At 42.5% G+C, this 13,792-nt stretch overlaps 2 protein-coding genes across 2 annotated transcripts; one reads left to right on the top strand and one right to left on the bottom strand.

Moving 5' to 3' along the window:
* Positions 1–772: 772 nt before the first annotated feature.
* On the bottom strand, positions 773–2,755 carry LOC128890032 (uncharacterized). The gene is made up of 4 exons (XM_054148180.1): positions 2,043–2,755; positions 1,668–1,972; positions 1,368–1,583; positions 773–1,169 (listed from the first exon to the last, which is right to left on the bottom strand). The coding sequence occupies exons 1-4, from the start codon at positions 2,252–2,254 to the stop codon at positions 850–852; spliced, it is 1,053 nt and encodes a 350-aa protein (XP_054004155.1). The 5' UTR covers positions 2,255–2,755; the 3' UTR covers positions 773–849.
* Positions 2,756–3,105: 350 nt separating this feature from the next.
* On the top strand, positions 3,106–13,763 carry LOC128890042 (EF-hand domain-containing protein D2 homolog). The gene is made up of 4 exons (XM_054148203.1): positions 3,106–3,372; positions 11,092–11,239; positions 12,380–12,514; positions 12,755–13,763. The coding sequence occupies exons 1-4, from the start codon at positions 3,203–3,205 to the stop codon at positions 12,887–12,889; spliced, it is 588 nt and encodes a 195-aa protein (XP_054004178.1). The 5' UTR covers positions 3,106–3,202; the 3' UTR covers positions 12,890–13,763.
* The last annotated feature ends 29 nt before the right edge of the window (positions 13,764–13,792 follow it).

Below are 13,792 nucleotides of genomic sequence, written 5' to 3'. Positions count from 1 at the left end.
GCGATGTTGCCGTTCTCACAACAGCGTCTTTCTACACTGTTGCCATTTCACTGAAGTCGAAATCGCACTTACCATCCCGTATCCTTACATTTGCCAACGTCGACTCTCAGTCTCTCTTCCTTCTTCATCGAACTGTTTCTTTCTACTTTCGTCGTCGCTTCGAAACTCTAGCTTTGCGTTGGACGCTTATTTATAAAGCCTACCTTACCGATGGCATGTGTTTCTGACTGAGTGTCTCTATGTGCGGAAACAGTTACGAGCGCTTGTAGCGACAAATGCCGAAACTATATTTTACGTGTAACATTATAATGCTGGACAGGATGCAAGGGCTTGCGCATTGTCCTATTTTTGTCTCGACAATGCAAATTTGAGACCTCTCAATAGTCGTTTCCGCTAGATAAATGTTCAAGCTAGAGCGCAAGCTCCCATAGGGACTCTACTTTTGCTTTTTTCTGTCATAATTAACAATATTCAGCAGCGTATGTTAGCTTAGACAACGTGGCAGCACTGTCGCACCACCATATTGCTTCTTTTGATCGCGAAGTACTGCTGAATATTATTAATTGTGACAGAAAAAAGCAAAAGTAGACTACCTATAGGAGCTTGCGCTCTAGTTTGAACATTTATCTAGCGGAAACGACTATTGAGAGGTCTCGAATCTGCATTGTCGAGACACAAATAGGACAATGCGGAACCCTTGCAGTTTCGTGTACGTATACAGCGGTGTGGAGCTGTGTGAGTGTGTACGAGCACATACAAGGCACGGGAGTCCACTCCCTTAATCTTCTCTACATACTTCGAAATAACGAATTTGATCTATTTATTAATTTGGTATCCCAATGAAAGAATTTAATCAGAAGGATTTTCAACGATTCTCCAATTTTCTCCATGTTTTATATATCGTATGTTTGTTAACGTTTCTATAGACGTAATTCGAGGTTTAAATCTCTTGGAACATAACATCTTTTCTTTTTCAGCTTTCCGTTTACGACGATACTCTCTCAGGCTTATCAATTCAGATTCGTCGTCTTCAGACTCGGGAAATATATACACGCTGTACTTTCGAGTCCATTTTTTTGACTGTTTATCTTTGGTTCCACGCGTAACCTCCATATCGGGAGGTATTTTGAGCCCTGGCCATAACTTCCCAAGCGGTTCTGCTGCGGAATCTACGCGTAAACAAAATGAATTCGTTAGTTTCTAACGAGGAAAAGGGGGCAGGGGGAGTTCTAGACGACGTTGGCGTATTACGAGAACAGTTCCGAGAAGGGAAAGGGATAACAAAAAGACGTCGATTTGTAAAAATATTATTCGATATTGAATCTCGTTAAAATATTTTAACGAGAATGTAATGCTAGATTACTTACCCGCGTCATTTTGCTCGTTCTTGTTTCTCAAAATGTTAGGTTGGGGAACATGCGTACTCCTTTCTGTAGGATGATCCCTTGTATAATCATCCCAGAGGATATTGTTCGACGCTGTGGGTGATTTTAAATCCATTAACCACTTCATACATTTTGATTTCGGGTTCACTGATTTTCTCGGTTGTCTACCTGGGTATTTTCTCGTCTCGTCTTCTACCCCTAATATTTTTATTATCGTGATCAATCGTTCATCGCAATTGCGTTACCGATACCGTTAATATTCAAGGATAGGTTAACAATTACTCAATACAAACTCTTCCTCCTCGTCGTCTGTATCGTTGATCTGCAAAGGCAGGTGTGATATCGTTTGAAGGGGTTCGTAATTCACCTCGACATCAATCTTTTCCAACTCTATATTTTCCCTATGACGAGGTTCGAGAAACGACGTGTTCAAGGGATCATCCGCAACGTGATGCGCTTCTCGAACGGATTCTGGCTCTTGCAGCTCCTTGAATAAGACAGCATCCGAGCTGTAACTCGAGTGTTCCGATTCCGTGACCCACTCGTCATCATAGATCGTTGGTAAAGTAGCCTTTTTACTTTTCGACCTGCAAGGTGGGAAGTATTTGAATGAAAACATAAAAAAATTCAAGAATATTAAACATGTAAAATCAGTACCTTTTGTTTTCCTTATAGCTTCCCAGGATCACTTTTGCTCTTTTCCGTCGTTTCTTGGCCCTTTTCTGAAGACTAATCTCACTTGCCAACGTTTTTCTCTTTCTAACCCCATTCGACGACGAATTCCTAACAAGTCTTGGCTTAGTTTCTTCCACTGGGGTGCTGTACAAATTAAACTCCTCTCTGCCCATTGCGCGCCTTCTCGAGGTCATATTTTGCAGGGTTCGTAATCTTACAGTATAGCAGGTACTTTGTAACAAATTTACTTGATTTTGCTCCACAAATTACGTTTACGCGTATTCGAGTCTCACTGGATACCGTCGAACGAAAGCATAGTCATCGAACGTCTTTGAAATTTGTCTGGTAAATATACCACGTAAAGAATGTTTTTATAGTTGAGGACGACGTAGGGCAATACGTCGAAACAGGATTTCTTATACGTACGTATGTACATTCAAGTTCCATACTCAGGGACAAATAACGTAAAGTGATCAAAGTCGACACAGTTCAATTATTTAATCATACGTTAGAAAAAATATTACAGTCACAGAAAATAGGCGACGAATTCCCCGTAATCCTTTCAGATATTTCACCTACGCCATTTTTATAATCATAAGCACAATTGAATCGCGAAAAGATGACAGTATCCAACATTTTCCGTGCAGGAAGTTATCTCGATGATATCTCGAAAATGAAAGCGTTATTTCTTTCTTCGTTCATAGAACGAACAAAGAAACGTACGATCACTCTTGATCGTACATTTACTGAAAATACAGAGCATAATGTTAAAACAGTATTTGTATCCGAATATCGAGTGTATCTGATCATTGAAAGGAGCGCCATTGTGGTTGCCATGGTGACACGGCGCTGGTCCCCAAAGGTGCCCCTACCTATAAATACCAAAGTTTCGCGGCGCACCGTCAGTGTATGGTCGCTGGCTCACCGCGGCGGCTGGTTCTCGTCTCGTCTCGTCTCGTTGCTCCATTGTCGTTTCATTTGACAACTTTTCGAGTCGTTTATTTTATCACCTCGGTTCGTATCTATCGCAAAAATCACCGGAAATCGCAGTGTCGTTCGTGTCAGCGAAAATTAGTTTTCGCGAAGTCGTACAGGTTAACCATAAAAAAAAAAAAAAAATCGACGGGACAGTTTTGGAAAAAATGCCAGCGGACGCGGAACTGAGTAATCTGCTTAGCAGGCGGCAACGAATCAACGAGGAGCTCGAAGAAGGGAAAGAAGTGAAAAAACAGTACAAATTCGTGAACGTTTACACGGAGTTCCACGAGTTATCCCGCCGCGAGATCAAGCAGTACGAGCAAACCTTCAACAGGTGAGGGACCCAAATCTTTCGTTTCTTTCTCCCGACTTTTTCTTCTTTACTCGCTATTCTACCTGGAAAAATGTTGTCCTTCGTTGTCGTTGAGAATAAACGATCCTCGCAAAGGATCCGTGACCTATTTTACTCCGTCTTTGAGGCCACGGATTTTTAGAAGCCTTTGTTGCGTACAAATATTCGGCTATTCGACCTGTCGTTTCGGGAAACGATTAGACTGTAGGTTAGTCTTAGGTCTAGGTTAGACGGCGGTTGGCTATATTTTGTTGACGTTTGAATGCGTTTGAAAGAACGTGTTCGATATCTATTTATTTATGGAGCGATGTAGGAAAAGAAATATCGTATTTGAAAGGGTTGGTATATTTCTGAAAATATTAAATTACTAGACACACGATGGATCGAGTTAGCAATAACATGTAGGTCAATATCGAGGTTACGCGATAGGAATAAACGACTAAATCGATCGCGATCTCTAGAATTGACTGAAAACGAGCTTGTTTTCATTTTTATCAACGCTTCATTGTCTTCTTCTTTGAGTCATCTAGAAACTAGATTGTCATCGGATCGTAATTTTCGAAGTTACGATCTGATCCCAACAAAATTCACGTGAAAAATATCGAAATTCATCGTGCAAGACGCTGGGTAAAGCCGACATTTGTTATCAAGAAATTATTCAAAACCGTCTCCTCTACAGCGTATATCAAGGTCGTCGAAATCTGTGAGATAGTCACGACCGTAGATAATTACCAAAGTTCGAAACGAATCGTGAGGCGAAGGTCAAGAAAATGGAAAGTGCATCGCGACTCGCGATCTCTCGACCTTCTGTTTACGTTTACGCTCGAGTTTATTTACATCCCTCCAAGCAAGACTCGTGCTTCCTCTAACGAGGCAGTTTTTCTGCGTACGAGAATAATACACGAAACACGATCAGATAAGATACGTTTCAATTAGAAATATTTATGGGTCATTTTAGTGTCCCACGAATTTTGATCACCCGAATGTCTTCGTTATTTCAAACTTGTACGGTTGAATAGGTCTGTTTCAACAACCCGTGCGAAAGTAGCATTTCGTTTGGTCCAACAAGGTAGAACTCGAGATTTCGTAGTTATTTCGCGGCGCGGCTTTTGACGATGGCCAAGTGCTCGTCCGTGTTCACCCTACTTCTGCCTTGTCAAACCTGCTGCCCGGATGACTCCGAAATACCTACAAGAAGAACAAGAGAGACGGAGGACAGACTCCTCGAGGTCGTCTGCCCTGGGCTGTGCAACGCGAACACGGCCTCCGACTCGCGTCTTATTCCACCGTGCCGCGAAATAACTACGTCACGAATTCTGCGATCCGCGGTTTCTTAACGATCCGCGCGGGACTTTCCCGTTTTCCTACCTTCTATTTACTCGGGAAAAAAGTCACCCTTTCCGCTCGGATATCACCTTGGGATCACGTTCGATTCTGTTGCGAGATTTTCAGTCCAACAATGAATCTGGCTTTTAATTCCGAAACAGCGAAGGAAACTCGTTTTCCTCGGTCGCGGGTCGGTTTCCTTTTACGCTTGTCGTGATACACGGGGATCGTGTTTCTGGATAACTCACTTAGAAGCGTAGGAATAAAAGAAATACAGCTGCTCGAAAAACTTGAACGTCACTCGCGCTTGCTATCGGTATCGAGTAGATTTTTTTAGAAAACGACAAGTCGGAAAGTAAACGTAACGAGTCTTAATTACACAACGATCGCGTTCATACATAATCGAGTGGCAACATTGATTTTAGTTTGCTGTTAGATAGCAACGGTTGCATATTACGATACGTAAGCGTATCCTTTCGCACCTGCTTTCTAATTCCAAAGTATAATCCTGCTCGAGACGCTGATAACGAGTAACAGACGTCGCGTAATTATTTATGCGATCGAGGATGAGATAGTCGATAAATCTGGTAGCGCGAAAGTTTCACCGTCAACCACGTGTGCACGAGTATCGTGCACGATAGATGATACCTCGGCCAAAAAGATAACTGCGACGAGTAACCGTCCAAGGAGTTGTCCTTGTCGTCAGAGAAACTAGCTACCCACTTTTCCTGGCTTTTTAACGTTTCACGGACTGGATATGGCACGGGTTACGGATATTTACATTTACTACGCGAGTATCGCGAGAGAGTTAACCTTTTCAAGGACGAATCATTTTTATCGAAATTATAATTGTAGCATTTCTCTTTTACAGCAGGAGAATACGACTGGCCAGAGACCGCACGAGCGATACGATTTTGGAAAAGTTCCGATCAACGACAATGTTTTGATGAACGATTATTGTTCCCCGAGCAACCATAAATACGTATCGCATTTATACCGCCGTCTGATATATAGGTTCGCTGACATTTGATAGTAGCCATATAGTTTGTCACTCGGTCGTGGATGCGTCTACGTAGGCTGCGGTTATCAACCGGCCACTTCCCGTTTTAGAGTCCTCCTTACCTCGATGCACTTTCCCAAATTTTTAAGTTATACTAATAAGACAACGAGAGCGGCTCGATAGGGTCGATTTCCAAGAAGATGGCCTCTACCACCTCAGACGAGCGTCGCGCCATCGTTTAAAAAAATAAATATAGAAAGTAGCTTACATTGTTAATTCCGAACCGTAGAAAGTACCAACGCGATAAAGTTCGCTCAGAGGAGCCATTAGAACGCCAAATGGTCTTTTTATCTCTGAATCGGAAACGCTTTATTAGGGCGATCGTTAATTAGATTCCGATGGCGATAGCAGTTCGTTAGCAGCAAATTCGACTCGAGAAGATGAATTTAGAAATCGTGAAATTTAGAGTAATTGACGACCGTCTGCCCCGTAGAGAAACAGTATCGCGAAGGAACGGAATACGTTTTGGTTTTTCAGCGCGTAAAAGGCAGCCAGTTTTAACTTCTTTCCTAGCATTATCTTTTCCTCCTTTCACGGTAGTTCGGTGGGGAAAATCGTGACCTATTCCAGCACGGTTAAACGTGTCGCAATAAATTCTTCCCACGTATGAAATATTATCCATTCTGCGGTCGGTCTGTATTAGCGCCACGAAACAATATGGAAGAGTAATACAACAATATGTAACAATGGATTGCTTCCGCCTTTGGCTCGTTACAGTCAGCTGTGTCGCTGCTGGCAAATAGCGATGCCGCTAATACGTCATTATTTGTCGCTCGTAATAGTCTGATGATTAATTCAGAGACTGTTAGTGTTAGGAAACCTCGAATACTCGAAACCCTGTACAGAAGGAGCGTTAGACACTTGTAGCTCGTGGTGTAACGTGTTAGAGACAAAGAAGAGCGTCACTATTGTGTCGATACTCGATAACCGTTGCTATTTTATAATCTTAAAGCGATAGTGAGATAATGTACTTTCGACGATAGGTGATTACAATTTAGTTATCATATCGGATACGCTCAAGTCTCGGTTTGTCTTGTTCTTTGTTCTTTACATCCACCGAAGCAACGCTTTCAACGAAACATGTTTAGTAAAATGTAGACGACAGGAACGCATGCTCGTGTTGCGTTAGGAGTTTTCCATGGGGTGCACGTAGCGAGTTTCCAAATTTCATATGCTACGGTGTACGCAGGAGCGCTGTACGATACCGGAAGTCATCAGACAACGCGCTGTGTGAATTCGTTTCGTGACTAACTGCTTGGCATGCACGTAACACTGTGATTCACACGCGTGTATTTCGCTGCTGTGATTCATGGTGTGATTTATCGTGTTCGTGATTGATTCTCTCGATAAACTTTTAAATGAAACGCGTCATTGAATCGTGCGCGATTGCTCTCGATTCTGCGATAGAAATGAAACTCTGGACATATCGTCAAGCCCCCTTCCACGAAACAACTACAATTAGTAACGATTTGAAAAAGAAGTAGTAAACGATGTTTAACTGTAAATTAGGCGTCCATTGTCGTCGTTACACGTTTCGATTGCGACTAGTAGCTGCGATTAGTTTCAGTTGAACGGCCGTGGCATGTAAAGCGGAAGCGATTTAGCCGAACAGGAAGAAATCAACGCGAGGGGATGACAAAAGAAGAACGCGATGACAAAAGTGCAATACGTGCATGACTGGTGAATAGAGAAAAAAAGTCGACGACACGGTTTCATTGTACGCGACCCTTAATACGCCAGGTACGCTCGCGTATCGAAGACGTGCTCGAATTTCGCTGATTCGCGAGACACCTCCAAGTCCCATTGAGCCATGGAGTAACCGTGGAGGTACGAAATACCAATAGAATGTACTCTGCGTACGTTATGTACGTTCGTGTCGTTTAAAATAGGGAAGAAATTAATTATCAGAGTAATCCGACGTTTCGTCGGGCAAGGATCGATCGATATAAAATATCCGCGCAACGTCTGGGACTCGTGTTATGGAATAAATCCCAATGGCGTTTACGTATTCGGGACGCGTGCTCTTCGCGAATGGTTTTGAACTAACGGTCTGCTTGTCGTTATGCGACGAGTCGCGTCGGGGGCCGCATTCTGAGCAAACCTATTTCTTTTAAGAACGTCGAATTGTATAATGCGGAGTGCAGGCCAATTACGCGGTGCGCGAGGAAGAAAGTGAAACGCTTAAAGAAACGAGACAATTAAGCTAGCTGCGCATCGAGCAGAGAATAGACGATCGAGTACAAACGCAGTATGGGCATAGGTTTTCATTGATGCTTGCGATACACCGCGATGCATAGAGATACGTTATGAAAAAATATCCAGAAGCCTCGAGGGCTGGATACGAAATAGCAGCGATCGAGGGTTGAAGGTTCCGCAACGTGCCAAAAGCAGCGGGGAAAAGCGCGTTACAGTGGAGCCGCGGAGGTGATGACGTCTTTCCAAATACAAAAGGAGAATCTCCACCGCATCGATCTACGAAAGAATGGTGGAAGGGCGAGAGGGAACGTATCAGCCAAGTACCAGTGGTCACCTTGACCCAGTTCCCTCTAGTCTTGGAGAACGTTGGCGAATGAATCGCGCCGCCAGCCCCATGATCCAAGAATTGATTGTGCGATAACAATACCTGGACTAGCCTGTATATCGTCACGGAACAACCTGGCCTGGTTAGAATCGATTCGCGTCACGTCATAGGTCCTCGTCGCAATAGTAATTACCGGCTTGTGGGGCATAATCGATGTAGGCCAGAGATTAGCCAAGTTCTTATTCGGATAAACAAATGAAATATAGCGAAAATAATACGCGAAGACCGTTAGTTACTCGAGGATCGATGCACGATGACATCGAGAATATAGCGCGACGATGAAATTTCGTGGGTCGATGTTTATTGCTTTCGTTTCGTCATCGTCGAATCAAACGAACGGTATCAGAAGCAACGATATAAAATATCGAAAGGTCAAGTGTACGCTAAAGGTCAAACGCATCGATGAAACTCGTTTCGCGTCCCGAGGAACCTCGTAATCCCGAATCGAAGATATCTACGAGTACGAACTTCGCGGGATTACGAGTCCTTTCTACGGAGTAAACATTTCTTTCTGGGTCCTTGATACTCGAGGCACGTAAATTGACGTCGTCGAACATTTTTCAACGAAAATATTCGCTTCTACCCAGGGAATCGCGACTCGCTCGTAGCTTCATCCCGTGATAACACTTTGCAGCTTCTGATTGAAGACTTAGAAGGAAATTGTGATATAATGGTGCCGTTTAGTTACGCAATGGCACTTATATTATAGAGTATCACTTTGAAAAATTGAAATTGACAGTTGTCGAAGAGGGGGTGTAGGAACCCTTAGAATATGACTCTCTTCTCTCCATAGCTTCTAATTAAACCCTTTATAATTTATATCGAGTGAAACTTCGTATTATTCTGTTTTAATGTAACTTTTGGGGAGCTGTTTATACTTTAATAACGATACTCGTCTTTCATTTGCGAAGAACGATAGTTCACTCGAGACTTCGACGAGTTTAGGTCCTCCTCTGGTGCACACCAACGGAAACAGTAACCCTCGTACTCGTATTTCTTTCGCTGATAACTGAACCGCTGCCGCAATAAAACCTGCTCGTCGATTGATTGTTCGAATGAACCGTGAAATCGCAAACGTCTCCGATCGCGTACGCGGGGTGATATAGGTAGGGTATCAGAGAAATGCGCGTCTACTCCCTCTCTTATCGATCAGCACCGCTCGTCTATGCATATAAACCCGCAACCTCGACCTTCGTACGATTCTTGCTCTTTACCCTGAACGAAATGAATTTATCGTCGTGACGATCGCGGTTAATGTAATTTGTTGCAAGTCCAATCGGTCGTTTTATCTGTCGCCGATAGTTGCACTGAGTCAGTGCACGTACTTCCGGCCATTGGTGAGGACCTTTGTAAATTCTGTAGAACTCGACGCTATTTCCTCATCGCTAGATACTTTGGTATAAATGTAAAGAAGTAGAAGAACTAGACGCGGTACGTTCGTTTGAGTATTTACGTTATATCGCGTCATTTCTCTACCTTGACCTCAGAACCAGCGAGACGAGTAAATAATTAACTCTTCGAGTTTTGTGTTTGTTATTACAGATTGTCAGCTGTAATATTAATAATTATTACGTTATTGCACGTCTGTTAAAAATTGGGGATTCATGATGACTTACAGTTTCTAATTGCATGCAATTATCATTTAATTACCGCGACACAGGAAAAACAGTTGTTAACGATAATCCGTCGCAATACTACGCGTAGATTCATCGTTTGCGACAGTGATATTCTTCCCGACAAACTTGAACTATTCTTTTCTGTCGAAGATAGGAGAAGGGTTAAACAATTTCCGTCGAACGTTATCCGATAAAATCGTTGACACAGCAAACATCGGAGCACTCCCGATCTAAGAATCGCTACACTTGAGTAGTTTTGGCTTTATATTGCAAATCGTTATCGTCTCCGACGAAACGAATTGGATATTTCTCGTTTCGACCTGCCATGCGTGGAGAATTCAGCTGTGAGCGATTGGTTCTGTACGTTGCGTAAATTCTATGCTGCGATGAAAACGTGAAAAATAGGAAAAGAGGTGGATGAAACATTGGACAACTCTGGAGGAAGACGAGATAACAGTGAATTAGTTTCTATCGGAAAGATGAGCTTTAAACCTAATATTTATCGAATAGTTTCGTTTCGATTCTCGCCAATTTACTTACCATTCATTTTTTCACTTTGTGTGCAAGTTGCGCAGACCACCCTGTATATCGGAACAATACGCCTGGGTGAACCATGCGTTCGCATATTTTACGAGCATCCCATGATGAATGCAGACGAAAGCGTTCGCCTGCATTTTAATCGCGCAACTCGTTACTTTTAATTAGCGTGTAATGAAATTTATATCGAAAGGGGAGGGGAAACGTGAGAACGATCGTCGATACAACCGATTTCGAAAGTCGCGGAGAATGTCATCGGCGCGTTGCGGTTGTGTCTGCAAGCCGGAAGCTCGTGAAATCGACTTTCCGTGTAAACGATTCCGATAGCCACCTCATTGATTGCTTTCCAGGGTGTTACCACCGCGTTCCTGTCGATTCAGCGAAGCACATGACGCGATAAGATCGATTCTCGACATTACCTTCGATTTCCATTCATATAAAGTAACGCGATACTTTATCGAGAGGAAACGTAATAGCAGAGGAACGAACAAACGCTAAAAAACAAACTAAGGATCACCTACAACCGATAAGATGTTCGCGTCGAGTATGTTTTATTTAATCGATACGTCGATTGGTTGCAGGTTCGACGACGGTCACGATGGGTACCTCGACCTCTCCGAATTGAAACGCATGATGGAGGTTTTAGGTGCACCGCAGACTCACCTGGGTTTGAAGGCAATGATACAGGAAGTGGACGAGGATGGCGACGGACGCATTTCCTTCCGCGAGGTTAGCGATTTCGCGTGTCGATCGACGTTCATTTTTTAATAAATCGAAAGAATCCACGCGATGCGTAATAAGAAAACAGGAAATTGTTTCGTTCGCGTAACGATTTCATTTTACCGGAAATCGATGCGCAAATGACGAATACTTTCGTGGGCTCGTTATTAGTTTCACTGGATGAGCAGACCCCGACTGTGTAGCTTGTCCCGTTTCATTTCACTTTCTAGTACACGCTTCTATATTAAGAAATAACATGTAACGGAATACAAAGTACAACGAAAATTTCGTACATACGAATGCAATATGATACAAGGAACGTAGGAACGGTAAAATTAAGCGTCAAGTATACACGCTGGTCGACTTTTCGATGAGACGTAAATGCCTTACCGAAACACGTTTTATTTTTGCCTGTTGCGACGTTTAACGCGTGAACGCGCGTGCCATGTATCCCTCGTAAAAATAGTTTGCCCCCCGGGGGGTTTAACGTGAAACTTGCGCGTAAGCTGGCTGATGATGGCCAGTGTTTATTCTGTCTGTATGCACACTTGTGGGGGTCAATGGTGTTCTATTTTAGTAGAGTACGCTATAAACGCGCTTCGAGTAGGTTTCGAATATGTTCTTGAGGCGAGTATCAATCACAAATTCTTACAGAAAGCCAACATTTTTTTATTCTGTATTCTGTAACGAAGTTCCTTGTGGAAAACTCTGTATTATTTAAGATCGTGTAGCAATTGTAGCCGCAGTAGTTAGTAGAAAATATCCATGTCCATTGACGCCATAGGCGATAGGTCCACTTTTGAGAAAAGATAAATCGCAGATGCGAAGCCACGTGTGCGCGGCAAAGGAAAGTCCTCGGACTTGATGCAAACGAATGGCCCCGCATTCTCCTACGTGACTTTTCGTGGTTCATGAACAAAGCGTTCGATCTGCATGCACGCGATCGGGTCTCCTGATCGCGAATCGCCATGATTCATCGCGTCGCTGAACTCGGTGTAGCGACCAGTACTCACCTTCCCCTTAGTCATCGTGTTATCGATTTAGAATGCTAATCGAATTAGGGAAACGAACGCCAGCCGCGTGATTTTTCAGGAAATTTTATCGGGTCATTATCATCTTTTCCTTTAACTTGGACGGTCTTTGTTGCAGTTTCTACTGATCTACCGCAAGGCGCGTGCTGGCGAGTTAGAACAGGACTCTGGGTTGAGCCAGCTAGCTCGGCTAACAGAAGTAGACGTAGACGAGGTGGGAGTTACGGGCGCCAAAAACTTCTTCGAAGCTAAGGTAAACGTTTGTCCGGGAAAGAATTACTTATTAATATTTTTTTTTATTCTCCTTGAGTCCACGACTAACTGCTATCCGCACCAGCGCGGAAGGTGATAATGAAATTGCGAACGTGCGAAACTATGAACGACTTTATTCCAGTAGCCGTGCGTAGAGCGGATTAACGATTCGCGAAAGCGTATCCGTCCCAATTAATGCTTCCTGTGCATTAATTACTGTTTTTCTTTTTTTCGTTCGCAGATAGAGGAGCTACGTAAAACGAGCAAATTCGAAGACGAAATCCGCATGGAGCAGGAGGAACGGAAGCGAGAGGAGGAGGAAAAAGCGGCGAGGCGAGCGCAATTTAGGCAGAAAGCTGCATTGTTTGGCAACTGAAAGGAAAAATCGCGAATCGAAAGTGCCGAGCGTCTTGTGCGCCTTAATGGAATTACGAAAGATTGCCTTGATTCGATTCACTGATTTCACGAGGGATTATTTGTCAATCTGAATGTCGCGTAGATCAACTAGCGTTGAATAGTTGATTCGAAGTATTCTTTAGAGAAATTTATCCACAGCCTACATAGAATAGCCTATTTTATATGTTAAAAAGTCGAACTCCACGTTTTTAAATGTTTAAACGACTGTACTTTTACAGAGCATGCGGCATATATTTTTAATTGTTAAAGGAATAACCGACGTTGGAGATAGGTACTTTACGGAATCGTTTTCTTTTTTTATACTTTCATAAGTATTGTTCGATACTAGATTTGGGATACTTGTAACAAACGATAAATGAGTTTTAACAAACACACGACTGATATTCGTATAAGTACAATTAAACGTAATTTGTATATGTATGTATATTATTTTATACGATAATTTCAATTTAGAATGTACAGATTGTCGCCACCCCTTTAGAAACAAACATTTCGCAACATAGTTTCGATCCAGAAATTTTGATGGGTATTTTCTTATCTACGTCGGAGTATCGTGTATCTTTTCAAACATTTAGTATTATTGCGATACGACATCGAAAGAAAGTGGAAAAAAGAAGTATTCGCTTAAAGTAGATACAACAGCTTTCTATTAAATTATAAAGCAATTTTAAATTATTTTTATAAACATTTTTATAGATGTGCTTTATGCTGAAGTTACGAAGACCTACGCGTCGTTGTTGCGAATTGTATATACGTAATATAAAGAGTCATAGATGTATCTTCTAGATACGCTTGTAAAATTATAGATTGTAAATAAATTTTCTGTACTGGAAGTTGATGTTATAAGAAGAAGATTACACCT

Source organism: Hylaeus anthracinus, unplaced genomic scaffold, assembly GCF_026225885.1.
Source record: "Hylaeus anthracinus isolate JK02 unplaced genomic scaffold, UHH_iyHylAnth1.0_haploid 12000, whole genome shotgun sequence".
Taxonomy (NCBI): Eukaryota; Metazoa; Arthropoda; class Insecta; order Hymenoptera; family Colletidae; genus Hylaeus; species Hylaeus anthracinus.
The sequence above is the reverse complement of the archived record's forward strand: the minus strand, read 5'-3'. Positions and strand labels throughout refer to the sequence as shown.